This window comes from Amia ocellicauda, chromosome 10, assembly GCF_036373705.1.
Source record: "Amia ocellicauda isolate fAmiCal2 chromosome 10, fAmiCal2.hap1, whole genome shotgun sequence".
Taxonomy (NCBI): domain Eukaryota; kingdom Metazoa; phylum Chordata; class Actinopteri; order Amiiformes; family Amiidae; genus Amia; species Amia ocellicauda.
The window spans coordinates 35,827,982-35,848,022 of record NC_089859.1 but is presented as its reverse complement, the minus strand read 5'-3'; the positions used below and the strand labels follow the sequence as shown (position 1 = coordinate 35,848,022).

At 39.1% G+C, this 20,041-nt stretch overlaps 1 protein-coding gene across 1 annotated transcript in view; it reads right to left on the bottom strand.

Annotated features, from left to right (window-relative positions):
- Positions 1 to 20,041, bottom strand: part of LOC136759576 (plectin) — a 348,280-nt gene that overhangs the window by 37,726 nt on the left and 290,513 nt on the right. Inside the window, exons 43-57 of the mRNA XM_066714579.1 lie at positions 16,969 to 17,128; positions 15,044 to 15,128; positions 14,574 to 14,815; positions 14,154 to 14,273; positions 12,328 to 12,435; positions 11,676 to 11,894; positions 10,946 to 11,149; positions 8,517 to 8,748; positions 7,325 to 7,551; positions 6,192 to 6,314; positions 5,961 to 6,062; positions 5,169 to 5,270; positions 4,452 to 4,616; positions 3,732 to 3,887; positions 937 to 1,134 (exon numbers count right to left, since the gene is read on the bottom strand). Of these exons, the coding sequence (XP_066570676.1) occupies positions 937 to 1,134; positions 3,732 to 3,887; positions 4,452 to 4,616; positions 5,169 to 5,270; positions 5,961 to 6,062; positions 6,192 to 6,314; positions 7,325 to 7,551; positions 8,517 to 8,748; positions 10,946 to 11,149; positions 11,676 to 11,894; positions 12,328 to 12,435; positions 14,154 to 14,273; positions 14,574 to 14,815; positions 15,044 to 15,128; positions 16,969 to 17,128 (2,443 nt within the window). The remainder of the gene's footprint in view (positions 1 to 936; positions 1,135 to 3,731; positions 3,888 to 4,451; positions 4,617 to 5,168; positions 5,271 to 5,960; positions 6,063 to 6,191; positions 6,315 to 7,324; positions 7,552 to 8,516; positions 8,749 to 10,945; positions 11,150 to 11,675; positions 11,895 to 12,327; positions 12,436 to 14,153; positions 14,274 to 14,573; positions 14,816 to 15,043; positions 15,129 to 16,968; positions 17,129 to 20,041) is intronic.

Below are 20,041 nucleotides of genomic sequence, written 5' to 3'. Positions count from 1 at the left end.
AATGCATTGAAGCAACTGCCATGTGATTGGTTGGTTAGATAATTGCATTAATGAGAAATTGAACAGGTGTTCCTAATAATCCTTTAGGTGAGTGTATATTCACACACACGTTTTTTAAATCTTCATGAATTCCACAAGGAATCGCATTTAGTAGTAGCAAGTGTCAGCAAGTGCAAAGCCAACATCAATAATATTCACTGCTACAACCCAGCAGATTGTATAGTTCACACTTAAATAAGCAATGTCTAAAGAACATTACTTTAATCCTGACCACTTAAGCACTTTATTCAGGTTGTTAAGATTATGGATTGAAAACACAAACACTCTGCAGCTTTCTAGGACCAGAGTTGGTCACTCCTGATCTATAGGTTTGTTAAATTGATTGGCAACATATTTTTATAACATATTTTTATAACCTAAAGCAGAGGTTCCCAAACCGGTCCTGGGGGACCCCCTACCCTGCTGTTTTTTGTTCCAACCGAGCTCTCAATTACTTAATTGAACCTTAATTGAAGTAACAATCTGCTTAGATTTTACTTTTTAAATTGTGTAAGAAAATAGTTGTTTCTTCAATATCTTTTTTAATATAATTCTATACTTAACTTAAAACCCCTACTGTTTAAAATAATTAAAAGTCTCTGATTTAGGAAATTATTAGTTCAATTAAGGGTTAAATTAAGTTATTGAGAGCTCGGTTGGAACAAAAACCAGCAGGATAGGGGGTCCCCCAGGACCGGTTTGGGAACCACTGACCTAAAGACTAAGGTGGACCTATAACACCATATACTGAAAATCCCTGAAATGATCCAAATCAGATTTCAGAAGTAACTTCTCATTTTGCCCAATATGAAAATCATGCTATGAGTAAGATCTTGTTTGTGTGCCTGTGGTCTGACCTTTTGAATCTAGTAGTGCTCAGCATTGAATGACTCGTACCTGACTGAGGTTGTTCTCCAGTTCAAGCTGTCGTCTCTCTGTCTCACAGCGAACAAACTCCCAGCGTTCATTCAGCTTCTCCAGCTGGGCCTGAAGTCCATGGGGACTGTCACCTGTCCCTGCCTCCAGCAGCTCCCGCCCAGCCTTATTCAGTGACTCCACAGTGCGTGCATGGGACATCACATCATTCCGTAGCACCTGAAGAGGACATAGGCATGATAAAGAATGATTTTATAGCCCAGAGACACCAGGGAAACTCTTATGGGTGCAGAATTTTGTTCATGTTCACTATGATTCTACACAAGAACACATCCATGGAAAACAGCATTCACAGTCCTATTGTATTTTCTTTTAATATCCATGTCCAGTCCTCCCACATTGAGTGGGAGTGTTAAGAGAAAAAGGACTATTACATTTCCTTTAGCAGTGTATGAAGACCCCACTGCCCTGACACCCTGGGTTATACAGTTAGGTCCATAAATATTTGGACAGTGACACAATTTTCATAATTTTACATCTTGTGGTAAACCCTCTGTATTTACTCTGGTGAAGTCTTCTCTTGATTGATGACTTTGACACAGATACACCTACCTCCTGGAGGGTGTTCTTGATCTGGCCAACTGTTGTGAAGGGGTTTTTCTTCACCAAGGAAAGAATTCTTCTGTCATCCACCACAGTTGTTTTCCGTGGTCTTCCAGGCCTTTTGGTGTTCCTGAGCTCACCAATGTGTTCTTTCTTTTTAAGAATGTACCAAATAGTTGATTTGGCCACACCTAATGTTTTTGCTATATCTCTGATTGGTTTGTTTTGATTTCGAAGGCAAAACTGAAGGCAAAATTCCCCAGGAACAAGCAGTAACTAAAGACGGCTGCAGTACAGGCCTGGCAGAGCATCACCAGGGAAGAAACCCAGCATCTGGTGATGTCTATGGGTTCCAGACGTTAGGCAGTCATTGACTGCAAAGGATTTGCAACCAAGTATTGAAACTCACAATTTAATTAATGATTATGTTAGTTTGTCCAAATTATTTTGAATATATTGTGGGATCACATATAAAAATGGGTGTAATTCCTTCACCGTTCACCCAATTTGGATATAAAGCACATCTTGATTATTTCCTGTCAAATCCATTGTGGTAGCGTACAGATTGCGTCACTCTCCGAATATTTATGGACCTAACTGTATATACATATGATCACTTTTTCCCAATAGGTTACGTATAGAGTTCATTCACATAAGAAATGTCATGCTGTTTAATCCAAATGCAATATCAATTGGAATTGTCAGCACACATATACTTACAAGCAGGTTTCCACACAATGACAATTTATTATGGTATAGTCATGACTGTTTGATCATGCTTGGTCACAATCTGTACAGAATAGTACTTCTCAATGAATATGATTTAACACATACACTACCAGTCAAGAGTTTTAGAACACCGCCATTTTTCCAGTTTTTATTTAAATTTAAGCAGTTCAAGTCCAATGAATAACCTGAAATGGTACAAAGGTACCTTGCGGAACTGCGGCAGTGACACTCTAGTCTACGAGCCAGCTAGGACTTTACCACAGCCCTGCTGTTTACACATAGTATATACACATAGCGGGGTAAAGGCCAGACACATGCACCACCGCAACACAATGCAATAACAACTAACTATATACAGGGTTGCCTCGTAAGGCAACGTACCTGGAGGCCGCATGACAGACCCTGGGAACACATCAGCAGGAACATCAGCAAGTCCAGGAGCAGCTCCCGTGGGTGCTCCACTGGAAGGCATAGTCCGATAGGAAGGGAAACTATATAGCTCCATCCAGGATGCGCTAACAGGGGCAGACTGGGAAAATAAATCAGGAGCCAGAGCCCGTGGGCTACTGGGGCTCGACTGAAGTCAACACCAGTTCCAATGGAAGGGACTGGGTCCATCATGTCCAACCTGTAGAACTGGATAAAAGTGGCGAAGTCCAAGCTGCAGCCGCACAGATGTCTGCCCAGTGGGCGCCCTGAAAAAGGGCTCATGATGTGGTAACGCTTAGAGTCGAGTGGACCACCAGGTGTCCAGGCACCAGGGTCCCGGCGGACTCATAGGCCATGGTAATAGTGTCCACAATCCAGTGCAAGAGGCGCTGCTTTGAAAGCGCCTGGTCCTGTGTCCGCGCTCCTTAGTACACAAACAGTTGGTCTGAGTGCCGAATGTCCTTAGTGCGTTCCAAATAGCACCCAAGGGCCCGCACAGGGCAGAGCAGGTGAAGACGACTCTCCTGCTCCGAAGAGAAGGGAGGAGGATGAAAAGCCATCAACTCAATAGGCCTGATGACATGAAATGGAGACAACACTTTTGGGAGGAACGCACGGTTAGGCCGTAGCTTGACCCTGAAGCCATGTCCCACAATACAGACATGATGGCTGTACGGACAGGGCGTGTAACTTGCTTACACATTTTGCAGAGATGATTGCCAGCAAAAACGCAGTCTTAAGTGACACCAGCTTCAGCTCAGCTGAGTTCAGTGGCTCAAATGGAGCTTGGGAAAGTGTGTCCTGCACTACATCAAGGCACCATGCGGGTAGTGAAGGGGTATGAGGAGGCCGTAGCCGTTGAGCTCCCTTCAGAAACTGCGTAGTTAGAAAATGAGACCCAGGGGGTTTGCCATCAATCTGGACATGACATGCGGAGATGGCCACCAGATATACTTTGAGCGTGGACGGGGACTTACAATAGCTCCTGTAAAAATTGTTATATGACCCTAATGGAGCAATTAAATGAGTCCTGACCACTGTAAACCATTAGTTACCTTGTGTTTAGCAAGTTCAATTTCACAGGTCTGCAGGTCAATGCTGATTGGTCGGTAGCCCTGAAGCAGGTCAGCAGTGTGTGAGAGCCACGTGTGCAGCTCTTCAAGGGTGTTCTGGATCTGTCCCAAACCCAAGAGTGCTGACTCCAGCTGATGCTGTGGAGAAAACCAGAGGACAGTTAGTAGTCAATGTATCACTTCCACCAGTCATATGAAACACATTTTTAACAACATTCATAGCTGTTTTTCTCATTTCCCTTTTCTGACTTTTTATCAAGGCCTCAAAATAAAAGAAAACCTTGACTGCTTTGAGAACATAAAGAAGGTTACAAAATAAAATAGTGCATTCACTCCATTGGGCTTGATTGGTCATTAGGCACCTATTGAACCAATTTACCCCAATTTACTCAGTCTTGAACTCATGTTTTTTTTTTTCATCAGATAATTCATTTTAAATGTCTAATAAAAAAAACACACTCACTAGTTACAGTGTATTAACATAGTAGGTACTCAGTAACTACATCTTAGTGTACAGTGTAATTATGCATTTCTTAACATGCACTTAATGTGTAAAAAATTGGAAACATAACTGTGTCAATGACTGCAAAATAATCAACAGTGTCAGGATTATTACAGGATATATTTAGTATTCAAAATATGAAAGGGGTTTGTTCTTCTTGCTGCAGCCCTGCTGCCACCTGTTTGATGAGTTTGTGTTACCTGTCTGTTCACTGTCTCCTTCTCCAGGGTGTCCCAGCACATGCGGAAGTCACAGAGCTGAGTATTAACAGCCTCCTTCTCTGAGCTTAGGGGGAGCCTGCAGGCAAACCGATGGTTCAGACTCTCCATCTCAATCTTCTTCTGGTACAGCTCACTTTTAAACTCCTGCAGAATAGACACATTGACTTTACACCATGTGGCCGAGTCAAAGCACGGAGAGAGAACAGACACTACAATAAAGTAATGAATGCCCACTCTGGGTCCCAGGCCTGTATGCTTTACAGGTTCCCTAAGTTCCACTATAGTAGTGATAATTGTTTCAATTGCATGATTTAAAACCACAGTAGGGTGAAAAACAGAATACCTTGTGTTTCTCCTGGACCAGAAGACTCCATTGACTGCATTACGGATGTTTGAAAAAGGTTCCAGTAATTGGAATGTTACACACTGCTATTTTAGTGGATATATTCCATATAATCTATAAAAGTATATTACCTAGTATAAACGATATATTTAGCATTGAAGAGGTCAAGCTAAGTAGCTGGATGCCTCATCAGAAACACATTAAACAGACTTGAGAAATTGGAAGAGAAAACCTACAGTATAACTAACAGTTGTTTTGTTACATGTTCTGTAATAATAATTATACAAATAATAATGTCTTGTAAAATGTTGATCAATTTCAAAATATAAACAAATGCTGCCTTACTGCAATACCTTTAAATCGCACAGCTGTTGTTTTACTGTCTCCACATTGACTCCAACCAAAAACTCTTCAGCGGTTTGCAGCTCTGCGGACTTCAGCCAATCAAAAAGCCTCTAGAAACAGGCAAAAAAATATGTATTCAATAATGTTTGTCTTGCATTCACAAGACAAACAAGGTAAACAATCGAATATGAAGGAGATTTGACAAAGACCTAGCAGGATGGTCAGAATGATGGTTTTCAAATCAAAATGGACTGATCCATTTCCATTGTATGTATACACCACAGCAAACTGAGATGCAGAAATATGTCTAGAAAGTAAAATGTTCTGTTGATGTATGTTAAATAATCTGTTTACACAATACACATTAAATAATTCTTACTCTACTCCCCTTATTACGGCCTCCTCTGTTTGTACATGACCAACTTACCTTGATAGACTAAAGCAAGGGCATTTATTTAATTAGTGTATCACTCAACAGAAGAAAAACAGCTCTGGTGCACTGCTATACAATGCTCAGCAAAACAGCTAAATTCTGTGAGGGTTTCTCACCATTTTCTTCTTATTATAGCTTAAGTTATTACAGGCTGTGTTCTTCTGGCAGGATACTTACTTTTCTGTCAGACATTTATCAATGAAACTCTAATAAAACCAAGCACATATTCATGTTGTGATACTGAAATGAAACAATCATCTGCTAAATGAGCTTGCATTTGTAATGTCCTTGGTTACTTATTTCATTACTTAAACATAAAGCAATTAACTAAATATAAGGCTTTACATTACATTTGAGTACCTCATACCTGAATCATGTCCTGATAGTGTACTGCAGCCTGCAGAGATTCCTCAAGTTTGCTGAAGCACTCTGTCCAAAGTTTGCTCACGTTGTTCCATGTGCAGTAAAGCTTAAAATGACCATAGATTCCAAATTCATACGCTTGTTAAAAAATGATAATGATAAAACAAAAACATAATTTATGAAAACTACATATAGGATTTATGTATTGTAAAATCACATTTACTCTTATACTTACTTCATCTAAGCTCTTAGTCACATCTGGTTTGTCGGTATCCCCACAGGCTGACATTAGATCCACTCCCAGAATTCCCAGCATATCCAAATCACCCTGCAGGCTGTCTATATCTTCCCTAAGAGACTGTTGAAAAATTGTATTTTCCATAAAGTTAAAACTTAGTAAATAGTGGCGACAATGTGGGTTTTAAATAACAGTTAGAGAATTCAGTTAGTAATTGAGGAACAACTTCCACTTATATAGGACATTTCAGCACAATCAGAATTCAATATTTTAACCAGCACTTTATACATTAGATAAACAAATATCATTATTTCAATGTCATTTTAAAATAGGGTTGGTGGTGTGTGGGGGATTTGTGTATTATGACTTGAAAAAGGGGGCCTTAAGACAGAAGAATGTGGTTCACTGTGACTCTTAGGGGTTTTAAAATAAACATCCTGAAAGAGTAGCCTGGCATCGGTGGGGCTCTTTAACTGTAATAGTTAGGATGGTGAACATAATTGTTAGACTTGTCTACTCAGAGAGCCAGGGTCATAGAGAACTCAAGTGCAGAAAGAGACTTTGTTGGAACAAGCTTGGTTCGGGAACTGGAAAACAGTGCAATAAAGGCATGGCAAGAGACGTGGTCGGGGTCACAAACAGAAGGTCAGACAATCGAGCATACAAGACAGCAAAGGGAAATCCTGGAAACAAAACACGGGAAGGCAAGTGAAGGTCTCTAAGCAGGAGATCAAGAAACAGGAACAATGCTTAGAAATGCAGTAAAGAAATTAATAAGACTTTGTGAAGTTACAAGGGGGTTTAAATACAGAGCAGATGGAAGCAGAATCAGTGAATGGGTGACCTGAACTAATGGGAGAGAGTGAATGGAATAAGTGCACAAGGTTCTGAGGAATAGTATTCTGGAGATCAGGACCTCTGGAGGCGAACTGGGGAAGTGTGGAGAGCAGATGTAGCATAAATCTAACCCCAACAATGTCAGCCCCAACAAGGTAGCCAGCACTTCTGGTGTAGTGGTGGTGAGTGCATACTGAGATTTAATCCATCTGGGTTTGGATCTAGTCTAGCACTCACAGCTAAACTAAAGAGTGAACCTTCCCCACCACCACAAAACAATACTTCTCATGTACCTGCATGGTTTCAATGCTCTGCCTGATGGTCTCAGAGTCAGATCTGGTCCCATTCATATCCAGCACCATCTGCTGAGTGTCATTCAGAGCAACAGTGAGGTCATTCAAATCACTCCAGAACTTAGTGGCCAAGTTGAGGAGGTTCAGCAGCCACTTTTCCCGTTCCTCAGCTCGGGCCTTGGCCTCTTCCCATCGCTGGCTCAAACTTGACATGCGCTCTTGGATGGCTGAGGAAAGGGGAAATTACATCCTATCAGCACTCTTAGAAAACTGCATGTGACAGGTAATCATAGACATGCAGCTTTCACAGTGTGCTCCTAAAAATCACAGCCACGAGGCTACAAAGCTGTTCAAACCCACTCAGAGACTGACAATGAGCAGTCTGAAGCAGTCTGCAAAAATGCTAATGTTGTGGGTAAGAAAGTTATTCTCAAATTGCATCGCCCTCAAGTCAGCTGGTGGTGATTTGTGGACAAGCTGGGAGTCATGGCAGAAAAATTGAATCTGGGGGGGAATTTTTGTTTAATACCATAAAAATAGACTAGCCTCCCTATTTTGTTCAAAATGGTTTGCTCTAGAATAGTAAATGAGACTTCTACACAAAGCCATCTTGGGAGTGTAGTAACACATCTGAACTTAGCATACATCTTTTATATCTCCATAAAATAATTATATGAAATTGGATCATAGCAATCAATCAATGTTTTACAATCTCTTTATATGCATCTCTTTTGTAAAGTAAGTCAATAGTGTTTACCTGGGATTTGCCTCTTTTTTTGCACGATAGTTCCCAGAAATACAATATCTATGAATAGACTGGGTAAACAAAGAGCTGCTTTGATTTTCTTTGAGTTTAGCAGTTAGACCCTGGAGTTGTACCAAAAACAGTTATAAAATAAAATGCCTGTGTAAGGTTCTGTTACAATGGAATTCAACCTAACACAAAAGTGCTGCTTAACATGTTTAGTCCTTTTCCAGGTGGTAACACTCCTTATTTGCTACAAATATTGAAAGGTACATGTTATTGATATACTCTACTTTAGGTTACCCATCTATGTGAGGTATTTAATTTATTTTAAAATTGTTTAAAGAGTTCACATTCCAGACTAAAATCTTCTTTTGAAGTTTACTAAGCTTTCTGTTCATAACAGAGCCAATGTCGAGGCCATGTGTAATTTTTGTGGTGTCTTACCTGTGCCTATGGATCCGTCCCCAGCTGCTTGTGCATTGGTGATGAGTTCAGCCCCCTGCACTTGGACACTGTTCACCCCCAGCTCTAGCTTGGACAGCTCTGACAGTGTGTGCTTGCTGTCTTGGAGCTGCTCCTGGATCCTGGCCGTTTGCCCTTGAAGCGTGATCGGAGTCTGCAGACGATTACACAGTCTGTCCAGACTCTCCGCCATTAGGGTCATCCTCTCACTCAGCTGCCATGAATTTAAATACGAACATTGATAGTAAGAATAGGCCATGCTTGCCATTCAAAGCATGCAGTTTTCCTCCACATTAAGTCAGTGGTGCCCAACGCAGTGCAGTAGTGTTTATATACTTTATAGACTATGAGTCAGAAACACATTTAAACTTTGTAAAAGGGAATAAACTGGTTCTGTTAAGCAAATAATCAGGTCATCCTGGTCACAATAAGATTAACAAAAAATAATAACAATCTGGTGCATGAAGCTGATATCTTTGATATACAGTGAGGGAAAAAAGTATTTGATCCCCTGCTGATTTTGTACGTTTGCCCACTGACAAAGAAATGATCAGTCTATAATTTTAATGGTAGGTGTATTTTAACAGTGAGAGACAGAATGACAACAAAAAAATCCAGAAAAACGCATTTCAAAAAAGTTATAAATTGATTTGCATGTTAATGAGTGAAATAAGTAATTGACCCCTTTGACTTAGTACTTGGTGGCAAAACCCTTGTTGGCAATCACAGAGGTCAGACGTTTCTTGGCCACCAGGTTTGCACACATCTCAGGAGGGATTTTGTCCCACTGCTCTTTGCAGATCCTCTCCAAGTCATTAAGGTTTCGAGGCTGATGTTTGGCAACTCGAACCTTCAGCTTCCTCCACAGATTTTCTATGGGATTAAGGTCTGGAGACTGGCTAGGCCACTCCAGGACCTTAATGTGCTTCTTCTTGAGCCACTCCTTGTTGTCTTGGCTGTGTGTTTTGGGTCATTGTCATGCTGGAATACCCATCCATGACCCATTGTCAATGCCCTGGCTGAGGGAAGGAGGTTCACACCCAAGATTTGACGGTACATGGCCCCGTCCATCGTCCCTTTGATGCGGTGCAGTTGTCCTGTCCCCTTAGCAGAAAAACACCCCCAAAGCATAATGTTTCCACCTGATGGTGTTCTTGGGGTCATTCCTCCTCCTCCAAACACGGCGGGTTGAGTTGATGCAAAAGAGCTCGATTTTGGTCTCATCTGACCACAACACTTTCACCCAGTTCTCCTCTGAATCATTCAGATGTTCATTGGCAAACTTCAGACGGGCCTGTACATGTGCTTTCTTGAGCAGGGGGACCTTGCGGGCACTGCAGGATTTCAGTCCTTCACGGCGTAGTGTGTTACCAATTGTTTTCTAGGTGACTATGGTCCCAGCTGCCTTGAGATCATTAACAAGATCCTCCCGTGTAGTTCTGGGCTGATTCCTCACCGTTCTCATGATCATTGAAACTCCACGAGGTGAGATCTTGCATGGAGCCCCAGACCGAGGGAGACTGACAGTTATTTTGTGTTTCTTCCATTTGCCAATAATCGCACCAACTGTTGTCACCTTCTCACCAAGCTGCTTGGCGATGGTCTTGTAGCCCATTCCAGCCTTGTGTAGGTCTACAATCTTGTCCCTGACATCCTTGGACAGCTCTTTGGTCTTGGCCATGGTGGAGAGTTTGGAATCTGATTGATTGATTGCTTCTGTGGACAGGTGTCTTTTATACAGGTAACGAGCTGAGATTAGGAGCACTCCCTGTAAAGAGAGTGCTCCTAATCTAAGCTCGTTACCTGTATAAAAGGCACCTGGGAGCCAGAAATCTTGCTGATTGATAGGGGATCAAATACTTATTTCTCTCATTAACATGCAAATCAATTTATAACTTTTTTGCAATGCATTTATTTGTTGTTATTCTGTCTCTCAATGTTAAAATACACCTACCATTAAAATTATAGACTGATCATTTCTTTGTCAGTGGGCAAACTTACAAAATCAGCAGGGGATCAAATACTTTTTTCCCTCACTGTAAAGAGATTTCATCTTAGGCTTCACAATAATGACTGTTCATTTCAAATAACAATTAATGAAATGCTGTTTGTCATCTGAAATATTTCAGAACCAGTTTAACAAGATCTACAAACTGTTATGATGGTAATGATTAACAAGTGAATAGCAAAGGTTCAATTTAATTCAACAGGCATGGTTTTATTGTAACACAATCATGTCTGGAAAACCAAGTAAGTAAGAAACATTTGCCATACAAAATATGCATACCATTAAAGAGGGTAAGCAGTGGCCTTAACATTTCAGGTAAGGATTTGCATTTGCAAAATGTTCTGCTGATTGCAAGACACAAAGGTTCAAGCCTCTACAGGATATTATATAAAACCACTGCTACCTGTGTGTATCGCGGAAGAGCCTCCTCAAGAACACCAGCTGCTTGCCGCACACTCTCCTTAATGGTGCTGTGCTGCTCCTCTGCCGTCCGGGCCTTCTCTGAGAAAGCCTTGCCCTGGCTGGAGCTCAGCTCAACCAGCCGCCCACTCACAGACTTCAGCCTGGCTATCAGGGGCTTGTGTTCTGCAATGGACTCTCTCAGACTCTGTGAGAAGAATATTGGCACTTTATATCTCCCATACATTTCTAACAAAGAATCAAATCTACAAAGTCAATTTTAAAATGTTTGCTTTTCCATACAAGCATACATCTTACAGCATGTGGTGTATAGATTAACTTTCAAGGGTTACAGAACGACCCTTTACCATTGACATCCACTGTGCTGTACACACTCATGAATTATTATTTATAATATCAATTGTTTTTTTAACATTATAATTATATAAAATATAAAGATATTTAATATATGATATTTCAGGAATCTATACACACCAGTATGCAGAAATCTTAATTTATCCTTTAGTTATTTAACCTTTTTATAATAATATTATCATAATTATATATTCATAATATAATAATATGAATTGTTATTAATAATAATATTTTCATATGGAAAGCTTGCTACAGAGTGAAAATATACAGAAATTCCAGAAATTATGAAAAGTGAAAATTGTGAAATTTAAAAATGCTTTAAATGCTTTTAGACTAGCTTCAAAAAGCTTAGGGCTTACCTGTAATAGTTCCTGTTGCTCTTTGAATGCTTCATAGCTAATGGTGTGCAAAAACAGCTGAGCAATAACAGTTTGGGTTTCTTGTAACCATGGGGAAACCTCAGTGTAGGTTTCTGAGAACTGGGAGAGTAGCAACTGAGCATGCTCAAGCTGCATAACAACATTGGAGTTTTTCTGTGATATGGACTGACATTGTTCCCGTAAGGAGTCTAAGTGGGCCTATGAGAAAGGTTAAAACATCAGTGTTAGAAATGTACCGATTAATTGAATGCCAAAAAACTGAAAACAAGCAAAGGAGTCTCCTGCATCTATTCCATTACATCCTTATAGTCCAACACAGTGAACATGGCACATAGCAGCTGGTAATTCTAAACTAATTTTGAATATATGTAGTAATATAAATAACTGTTATTGATCAATTCATACTTTGTGAAATGTATTTTCCCTGTCATGTCACCAACATATTGGTGCAAATGTCCTAACTGTTTGTTTTGTATTGCTTGTGTGACATTCCAGGACCCCCTGGTAATTGAGCCTTCAGTCTGAATCTGTACATTTCCTGGTGTAATATAATATGGATGAGGGTGTCTGCTAAGAAAAAAATAATCATAATAATAAAAAACAAATTATAATATATTGAAAATAATCTTACCTGCACTTGCTTTGTTTCACATTCTTCATTGTATCTAATTAACATTTCTGAGATCTTCAACATCTTTTCTATATTATATCTGTGCTGCAGAATTTCAACAGCCAATGTCTTAATACAAACAAAAGACAAATCAACTTGTTAATTACTATGTATAAAAAAGTTTCAATAACTTCAAATGAGAAAGTGCATAACTATTTTTAATATATATGTAAATTATATACTATTCATGTGTTTATTACTGAACTTAACTGTTTGTCTTGAGCACAATTACACTATTTATACAAGAATATGAAGAATTGAAAGTAAATATAAGCATAACATTATGGGATTCTTAGGATAAGGGCATTGGTCACTTCAAAACAAATAAGGGAAATCAAAGGACAGTCAAATTCATCACTTAAGGGTATGTTATAAAAGATACAAAACACAACTCCTGAAATATATACATTCACCCTCTCTTGGGCTCTGTCATTGTCAAATGAGGTGCCTATACTACTTACAGCTAGACAAACATTAATTGTTTTACAGATTTTATACAGTTAAACGTATGGAAGAGCATTAGGGCCACTTAAGAGAGAGAAAATATATATATATTTTGAGAAAAAAATTCAAAACTTTTGAGAAAAAGTAAAAAAAAACTTTTGAGAAAAAAAGTCAAAAGTTTTGAGATTTAAAGTCGAAATAAACTGTTGAGAAAAAAAGTCAAAAGTTTTGAGATTTAAAGTCGAAAAAAACTTTTGAGAAAAAAAGTTGAAAGTTCAGGTTTAAACACAACAGCGTGGATATGGTGTTATAAGGGGACTGAGTAAAACCCGAAATGGGTTCTAGATGAGGAGAAGGTTATCGTGAAGTTAAAAAGACTGTGTAGAGCTGTATTGAACTGAAATTTAGGTATAAAACAGAATTATTGATGTCTAAATTACAGCACTGTGCAGTAGTGGTTAGGGCTCTTGACTCATGATCATCAAAGGTTGTGGGTTAAAATCCTGGGTGGGGCAGTGCTGTTGTACCCTTGAGCAAGGCACTTCACTTAGATTGTTCCAGTAAAATGCCCAGCTGTATAAATGGGTACAAATGTAAGTCGCTCTGGATAAGAGTGTCAGCTAAATGACAAATAATGTAATGAAAAATGCCTCGGAACCCTTGGAAAGCTAACAACCCAATCTAAGACACAAACTTGTGGCATTGGGGACACTTATTTGGTTGTCTCTTCCCAGTCCGACAAATGGCTCCCCAGCATGAAACTGTTGTAGCACTATTGCACCTTAATACCACAATTACTTTTACAAATCCTGTTCAGTTTAACAAATTATAGAAAATGTGTATACATTATAATAATAATAATAATAATAATAATAATAATAATAATAATAATAATAATAATAATAATAATAATTTATTGGTGTTGTTAATGTTATTATTAGTATTAAAATTAAAACACACGTTTCTGAAAGCCCAGAATAAGTATTTTTCTGTTTTAGACGTCTTTGTAAATCTTTCCAAAATGTCCCCTATCGACGCTGTTGGTGTTTGAACCTGAACTTTCAACTTTTTTTCTCAAAAGTTTATTTTGCCTTTAAATTTCAAAACTTTTGACTTTTTTTCTCAAAAATTTATTTCGCCTTTAAATCTCAAAACTTTTGACTTTTTTTCTCAAAAGTTTATTTTGACTTTAAATCTCAAAACTTTTGACTTTTTTTCTCAAACATTTTGATTTTTTTTCTCAAAATATATATATTTTTTCTCTCTCTTAAGTGACCCTAATTCTCTTCTGTATAAAAGTATCAGGGGCAATGAAATATATGAAATCATTACGGAATATTTACCTTCTGATCATACAGCTGGGAGGAAATTACTTCTTGGTCCAAAGTGATGCTGCTGAACTCTTCTAATTTGCCTTCTGTGTCTTCAAACCAGGCAAGTTCCTTCTCCACTGCTTGCTCCAGCTGAGAACAAATGTCCCATGTAAAATAGTTTGATATACAATGTATTTGCATTATTGGAGCTGCAATTCTTTTGTTTGTATATTGAAAATCGAATCACAAGATGTTTTATTGACATACATTATCACTTATCACTTTTTGACTTAACTATCATAGCAGCTGCTCTACCCAAAGGTGATTTTTTGGGAACAGTAGCCCACCACAACAACACTGTAATGTCACTAACTAGATTCTATATTTGTATTCCACACACTCAAAGGAAATCATGTAATGAAAGGATTATGGCAGGTAATGATACTTTACCCTCTGATTCTCTGTGACACTGAGGAAAGTTTCTCTGGGTGGGGTCTGGTTTCCAAAGTTCACAAGTTCCCTTTCCACCCTCCCCAGCCACAGGTTCAGGTCTTCCTGACTTGAGGTGCATCTGGATGAGGCCTCCAGAGCCTGCTCCAGCCTCTGCAGGACATCAGAGCTGCTCAGGCTGACCACAGAGTACCTGATCCTAAGGCTGTTGGCCTTCTCTTGGACCAGCTGTGATTCCTCCTCTGAAAGAAAGTAAAAGGGACCAGAACCTGCATTAGCTGCCTGACAAAGCAGTATGTTACTGCTTCCAAGAAACTAAGAAAACAACAACAAAGTTTATGGGCCTTCAGTGAAATTAATTTCCCCTTAAAATATTATGGATTAATTAATGTATTTTGTACTTTACTTTAGAAAGTTACATGCATTAAGGAATTGCTCAGGACAGGCAGGACTAAGTGTTAAATGCTAACCTGTTATCTTCTCCATTAGTTCATATCCTTTCTGTAGGACATACTCGAGGTCCATGTTTTTGGATTTAATTTCTTCAAGTGCAGTCTGCAAATAGTTCAGGAATAATAATTTGTAACATTTTAAATCAGAAACTGACTTCAAAATTCTAATTTTAACATGTTCATGTTACAATACCAATACAAATATAAAAAAATTACCTCAATTTGATTTTCAAAGTTTACATTGTAGAATTATTGCAGAAAATAAATAACACATTTTGTACAATAGCAAAAAGCTTATAAAAGCAATGGTGCATTAGCCAAAAAATAGTTGGGTTGGGTGGGGGGGATCTCAATAAATATTGTCAATTTTGACATATTCTGGAACCAGACTGTCTACTTATCAAGACCACGTTTTAGTAGAAGCAATACACACCCTTAGAAAGCTCAAAATGTCAAGATGGAAATCTCTGTTTAAAGTTAACTAATACATAACGATTTTACATAATTTGATCTGAACTTCTCTGTTTGATAGAACATAAAATAATTATACTGGATTAATTGTTAGGTTGTTCTTGACAAAACAAGCCTATTTACAAAGAAATCCGATCGAAACTGAGTGATCTGTGTGACCATCTGAATGAGACTCCCCACTCCCTTCTCGAGCAGACTGCGCGTTTACCCCTCGGGCCCTGAATGACAGCAGACGACATGGAAACTGTAAATCGTATGTGTTTGAGAATGAATTGCGCTGGTAGCCAAGAGAATAAGCTTTCAAATGATGTGCACATTGCTTAAATTTCAATAAAAACTGGAAAAATGGTGGTGTTCTAAAACTTTTGACTGGTAGTGTATGTGTGTGTGTGTGTGTGTGTGTGTGTGTATATACACCGATCAGCCATAACATTATGACCACTGACAGGTGAAGTGAATAACACTGATAATCTTGTTATCATGGCACCTGTCAGTGGGTAGGATATATTAGGCAGCAAGTGAACATTTTGTCCTCAAAGTTGATGTGTTAGTAGCAGGAGAAATGGGCAAGCATAAGGATCTGAGCGACAAAGGGCCAAATTGTGATGGCTAGACGACTGGGTCAGAGCATCTCCAAAACTGCAGCTCTTGTGGGGTGTTCAGTACCTATCAAAAGTGGTCCAAGGAAGGAAAATGGAGCAATGGAAGAAGGTGACCTGGTCTGATGAATCACGAGTTCAAGGTGTTGACTTGGCCTCCAAATTCCCCAGATCTCAATCCAATCGAGCATCTGTGGGATGTGCTGGACAAACAAGTCCGATCCATGGAGGCCCCACCTCGCAATTTACAGGACTTAAAGGATCTGCTGCTACCGTCTTGGTGCCAGATACCACAACACACCTTCAGAGGTCTAGTGGAGTCCATGCTTGACGGGTCAGGGCTGTTTTGGCAGCAAAAGGAGGACCTACACAATATTAGGCAGGTGGTCATAATGTTATGGCTGATCGGTGTATGTATATATATATATATAAATGTATGTATGTATTGATTTATTTGAGTAACTCTAAATTCTCTATTTCTTTGTGTTTGTTTTCTTGTTGTTGTTTTTGTTTTTATTCTTATAAATGTAATGACAAAAACTGTTTTACAATATTGCCACAAATTGTATTTGGCTAGCTGGGAAGATACTAATAACATATTATTATTATTATTATTATTATTATTATTATTATTATTATTATTATTATTATTATTATTATTATTTATTTATTTATTTGTTTGTTTGTTTATTTATTTATTTATTTATTTGGCAGACTCCCTTGCCCAAGGCGACTTACAAAAAATAAGAGTAATACAAAGTGCAATGATACAGTGCAGTTCAAGATTAAAAAGATTGGCCAGCTCTCATCTGTAACTGTTTCTCTGTCTCTTATTTGTATCAGGCATTGTGAGGCACTGAGCCAGGCTTGTACCTTGGCTTGAGTAGTGGCCTCTTGAATGTGGCTCACAACTCTCTCTGCTGTCCGGAGCTCTGTGACATTCTGCTCCACAGCAATCAGCCACTGCTGGAAACTGTCTAAGCTTTCCTGGAACTGGTGGGCTCTTGGGAGAACCTGCTCCAAACTTGTATGTCTGTGGCAACGACACAAACATCAAGGGCCTTAGCCAATAGAAACACCAACATTCAATGCTACCATCTAGGCAAGAGTTCCCAGTTAATTTGTATTTGTTATATAACACCCTTAAGGAAACAGTTATAATACAATTAATAATCAGTTGGCATTACAGAATTACAATTACGAATGTGATCTTTAACAATACGTTCACTGAATTAGTATGTTCTACATAAACAGAATATCAATATTATAATATCCATTATCCTAGGGAATTTCTTTCAGTTAGAAACTCCCCAGATTTTGAACAAGCTTCCTGACTAATTTTCAATTTTGTATCTTGTGTCTAAATATATATTGAGATAGAGCTTACCAGCATCTGATGAGGGTTTTACTTGTACATGTCAAAAGGAGTACAAACTGAACACATTATTTACTCAGAAAGAAATTTGGGTGCATTTCTCTCCTTTTTGTGTGCTTTGAGACAAAAATGACAAAATGCTCATGCAAAATATTTCAAAGAATTGCAATTGGGAAACAACTCACTGTATTATCTAAGGTATTATTGGGGGCAGTTAGACAAAAGTGTATTTAAAGCTGCTGTTCAGACCAACATGTAAACAGAAGGATTTACAAGTTGCCACAGACAGACACGGGACAGTACAGGTGAGAGGCAGCCAACTTGTTGTGTTCCTAGTTTCAGACAGTCTTAGCATTCCTGATTTTGTTTTAACTGCCTTAATTGAAGTTAATCGTGTGTGTAGTTTGCCCTAATTTATGTCAATTCAGTACAGCTGCAGAGTTGGTGAAAGTAAATAGGTTGAAGGAAAGGTGATTTTGTCAAGGACTAGCAGGAATTCAGTTAAGTTAGTTGTGCCAGGTGGATCCAGTTGGAGCCAGTAAGGTGTGAATTGGGGGCAGGAAGACAAAAGGGTACTTAAAGCTGCTGTTGAACATCAAAAAGTTTACAAATGAGAGAAGGCCATTCAACCAATTGTGCTCGTTTGGTGTCCATTAATAACTAAGTGATCCAAGGATCCTATCCAGTCTATTTTTAAATGTTCCCAAATTTTCAGCTTCAACCACATCCATGGGGAGTTTGTTCCAGATTGTGACAACTCTCTGTGTGAAGAAGTGTCTCTTGTTTTCCGTCTTGAATGCCTTGAAGCCCAATTTTCATTTTTGTCCCTGGGTGCGTGTGTCCCTGCTGATCTGGAAAAGCTCCTCTGGTTTGATGTGGTCGATGCCCTTCATGATTTTGAAGACTTGAATCAAGTCTCCATGTAGTCTCCTCTGTTCCAAGGTGGAAAGGTTCAGTTTCCTCAGTCTCTCAGTAGGACATTCCCTTCAGACCTGGAATAAGTCTAGTTGCTCTCATCTGAACTGCCTCTAGAGCAGTGATATCTTTCTTGAAGTGTGGAGCTCAGAACTGTACACAGTATTCCAGATGAGCTCTAACTAGTGCATTGTACAGTCTTCTACAATGTTGAGAAAGAGCTGCGCTGTTTCTCGGTGACAAAAAAAAAGTCAAGCAGTTGACCAGGGGATAGAAACCAAGAGCCCCCCAAAAAATGTAATAAATAAATAAATAACTTGCAAAATTTAGAAGCATGTGGCCAATACAATGTCATGTTTGCAGAATGATTGCCTTCCTGGATGAACTCATCCAAGAAGATTTAATTTGTGAACGTTGTGAGCATGTTGAAATCCTAGAGATCAAGGTCTGTGATCTTGAGGCTCAGCTTGTTGATTTGCACTGTATTAGTGATATGGAAGAATTAGTCAATCAGCCCATTAGAGAGATGGTGTGCACGCCAAAACCTAGGAGATTTGAGACCTTAGGGCAGGAAAGTGTACAGAACTGCTGGGTTACAGTAGGTCGTAACCGCAGAAAAGTGTTGGACAGTGATGGCTAAAGCCGGGGGGAATCCGCTGATCAAGGTCCATATTGGAACCAATGACATAGGAAAAGGTAGGGCAGAGGTTCTGCAAGACAAATTTAAAGAGTCTGGAAAGAAACTAAAGAGCATAACCTTCACAGTAGTTTTCTCCCAAATACTTTCAGTACCACGTGCATGGCCAGGGAGACCGGCAGAGATTAGAAAGTTTAAAACGTGGTTGAAATCTTGGTGTAGGGAAGAGGGTTTTAGATTTATGGAGTGTTAGTCTTTCTTCTGGCATAGATGGGACCTGTACAAACCGGATGGTCTACATCTAAACACAAGGGGGGCTAATGCATTGGGAGAGCATATGTGCAGAGTAATTGACAATCTTTTAAACTAGGGACCAGGGGGGCAGAGAGCTCTGACAATGGGAAATGTTCTACTAGGGAAAGAAAACCAAGGGAAACTGTTAGTAGGAAAGTCTTGAAATGTTTGTACCTCAATGCCAGGAGTATAAGGAACAAGATGTTAGACCTAGAAGCAACAGTGCTGGCGTATGACTATGATGTTGTAGGAGTGACAGAAACATGGCTTACAGAAAATGATGGGGATGAATACAAGTTGAAATGATACACACAGTTTAGGAGAGACAGGCAAAATCAAAGAGGTGGTGGGGTAGCATTATATTTCAGAAATGACATTGAGGCAGAAGAACTCAAATTAAATCCTAGTAACAATACAACATCTTTGTGGGTTAAACTTTTGCATAAAAGATCTGGAGGATTATTGGTAGGAGTGTGTTACAGACCATCCAACTCAGACAGATGTTGCATTGTATAATGTAATCAGGACTGCAAGTAGCAAGGATGTGGCTGTTATAATGGGGGATTTCAATTTCCCGAACATAGACTGGGAAAGCCCAGTTGGGACTACAGAAGCAGAAATAGAAATGGTTGAGATGGTAAATGACTGCTTTCTAACTCAATTTGTCAGGGAACCAACCAGAGAGAGCGCATGCATTGATCTGATCTTTTCAAATGACCAAGATA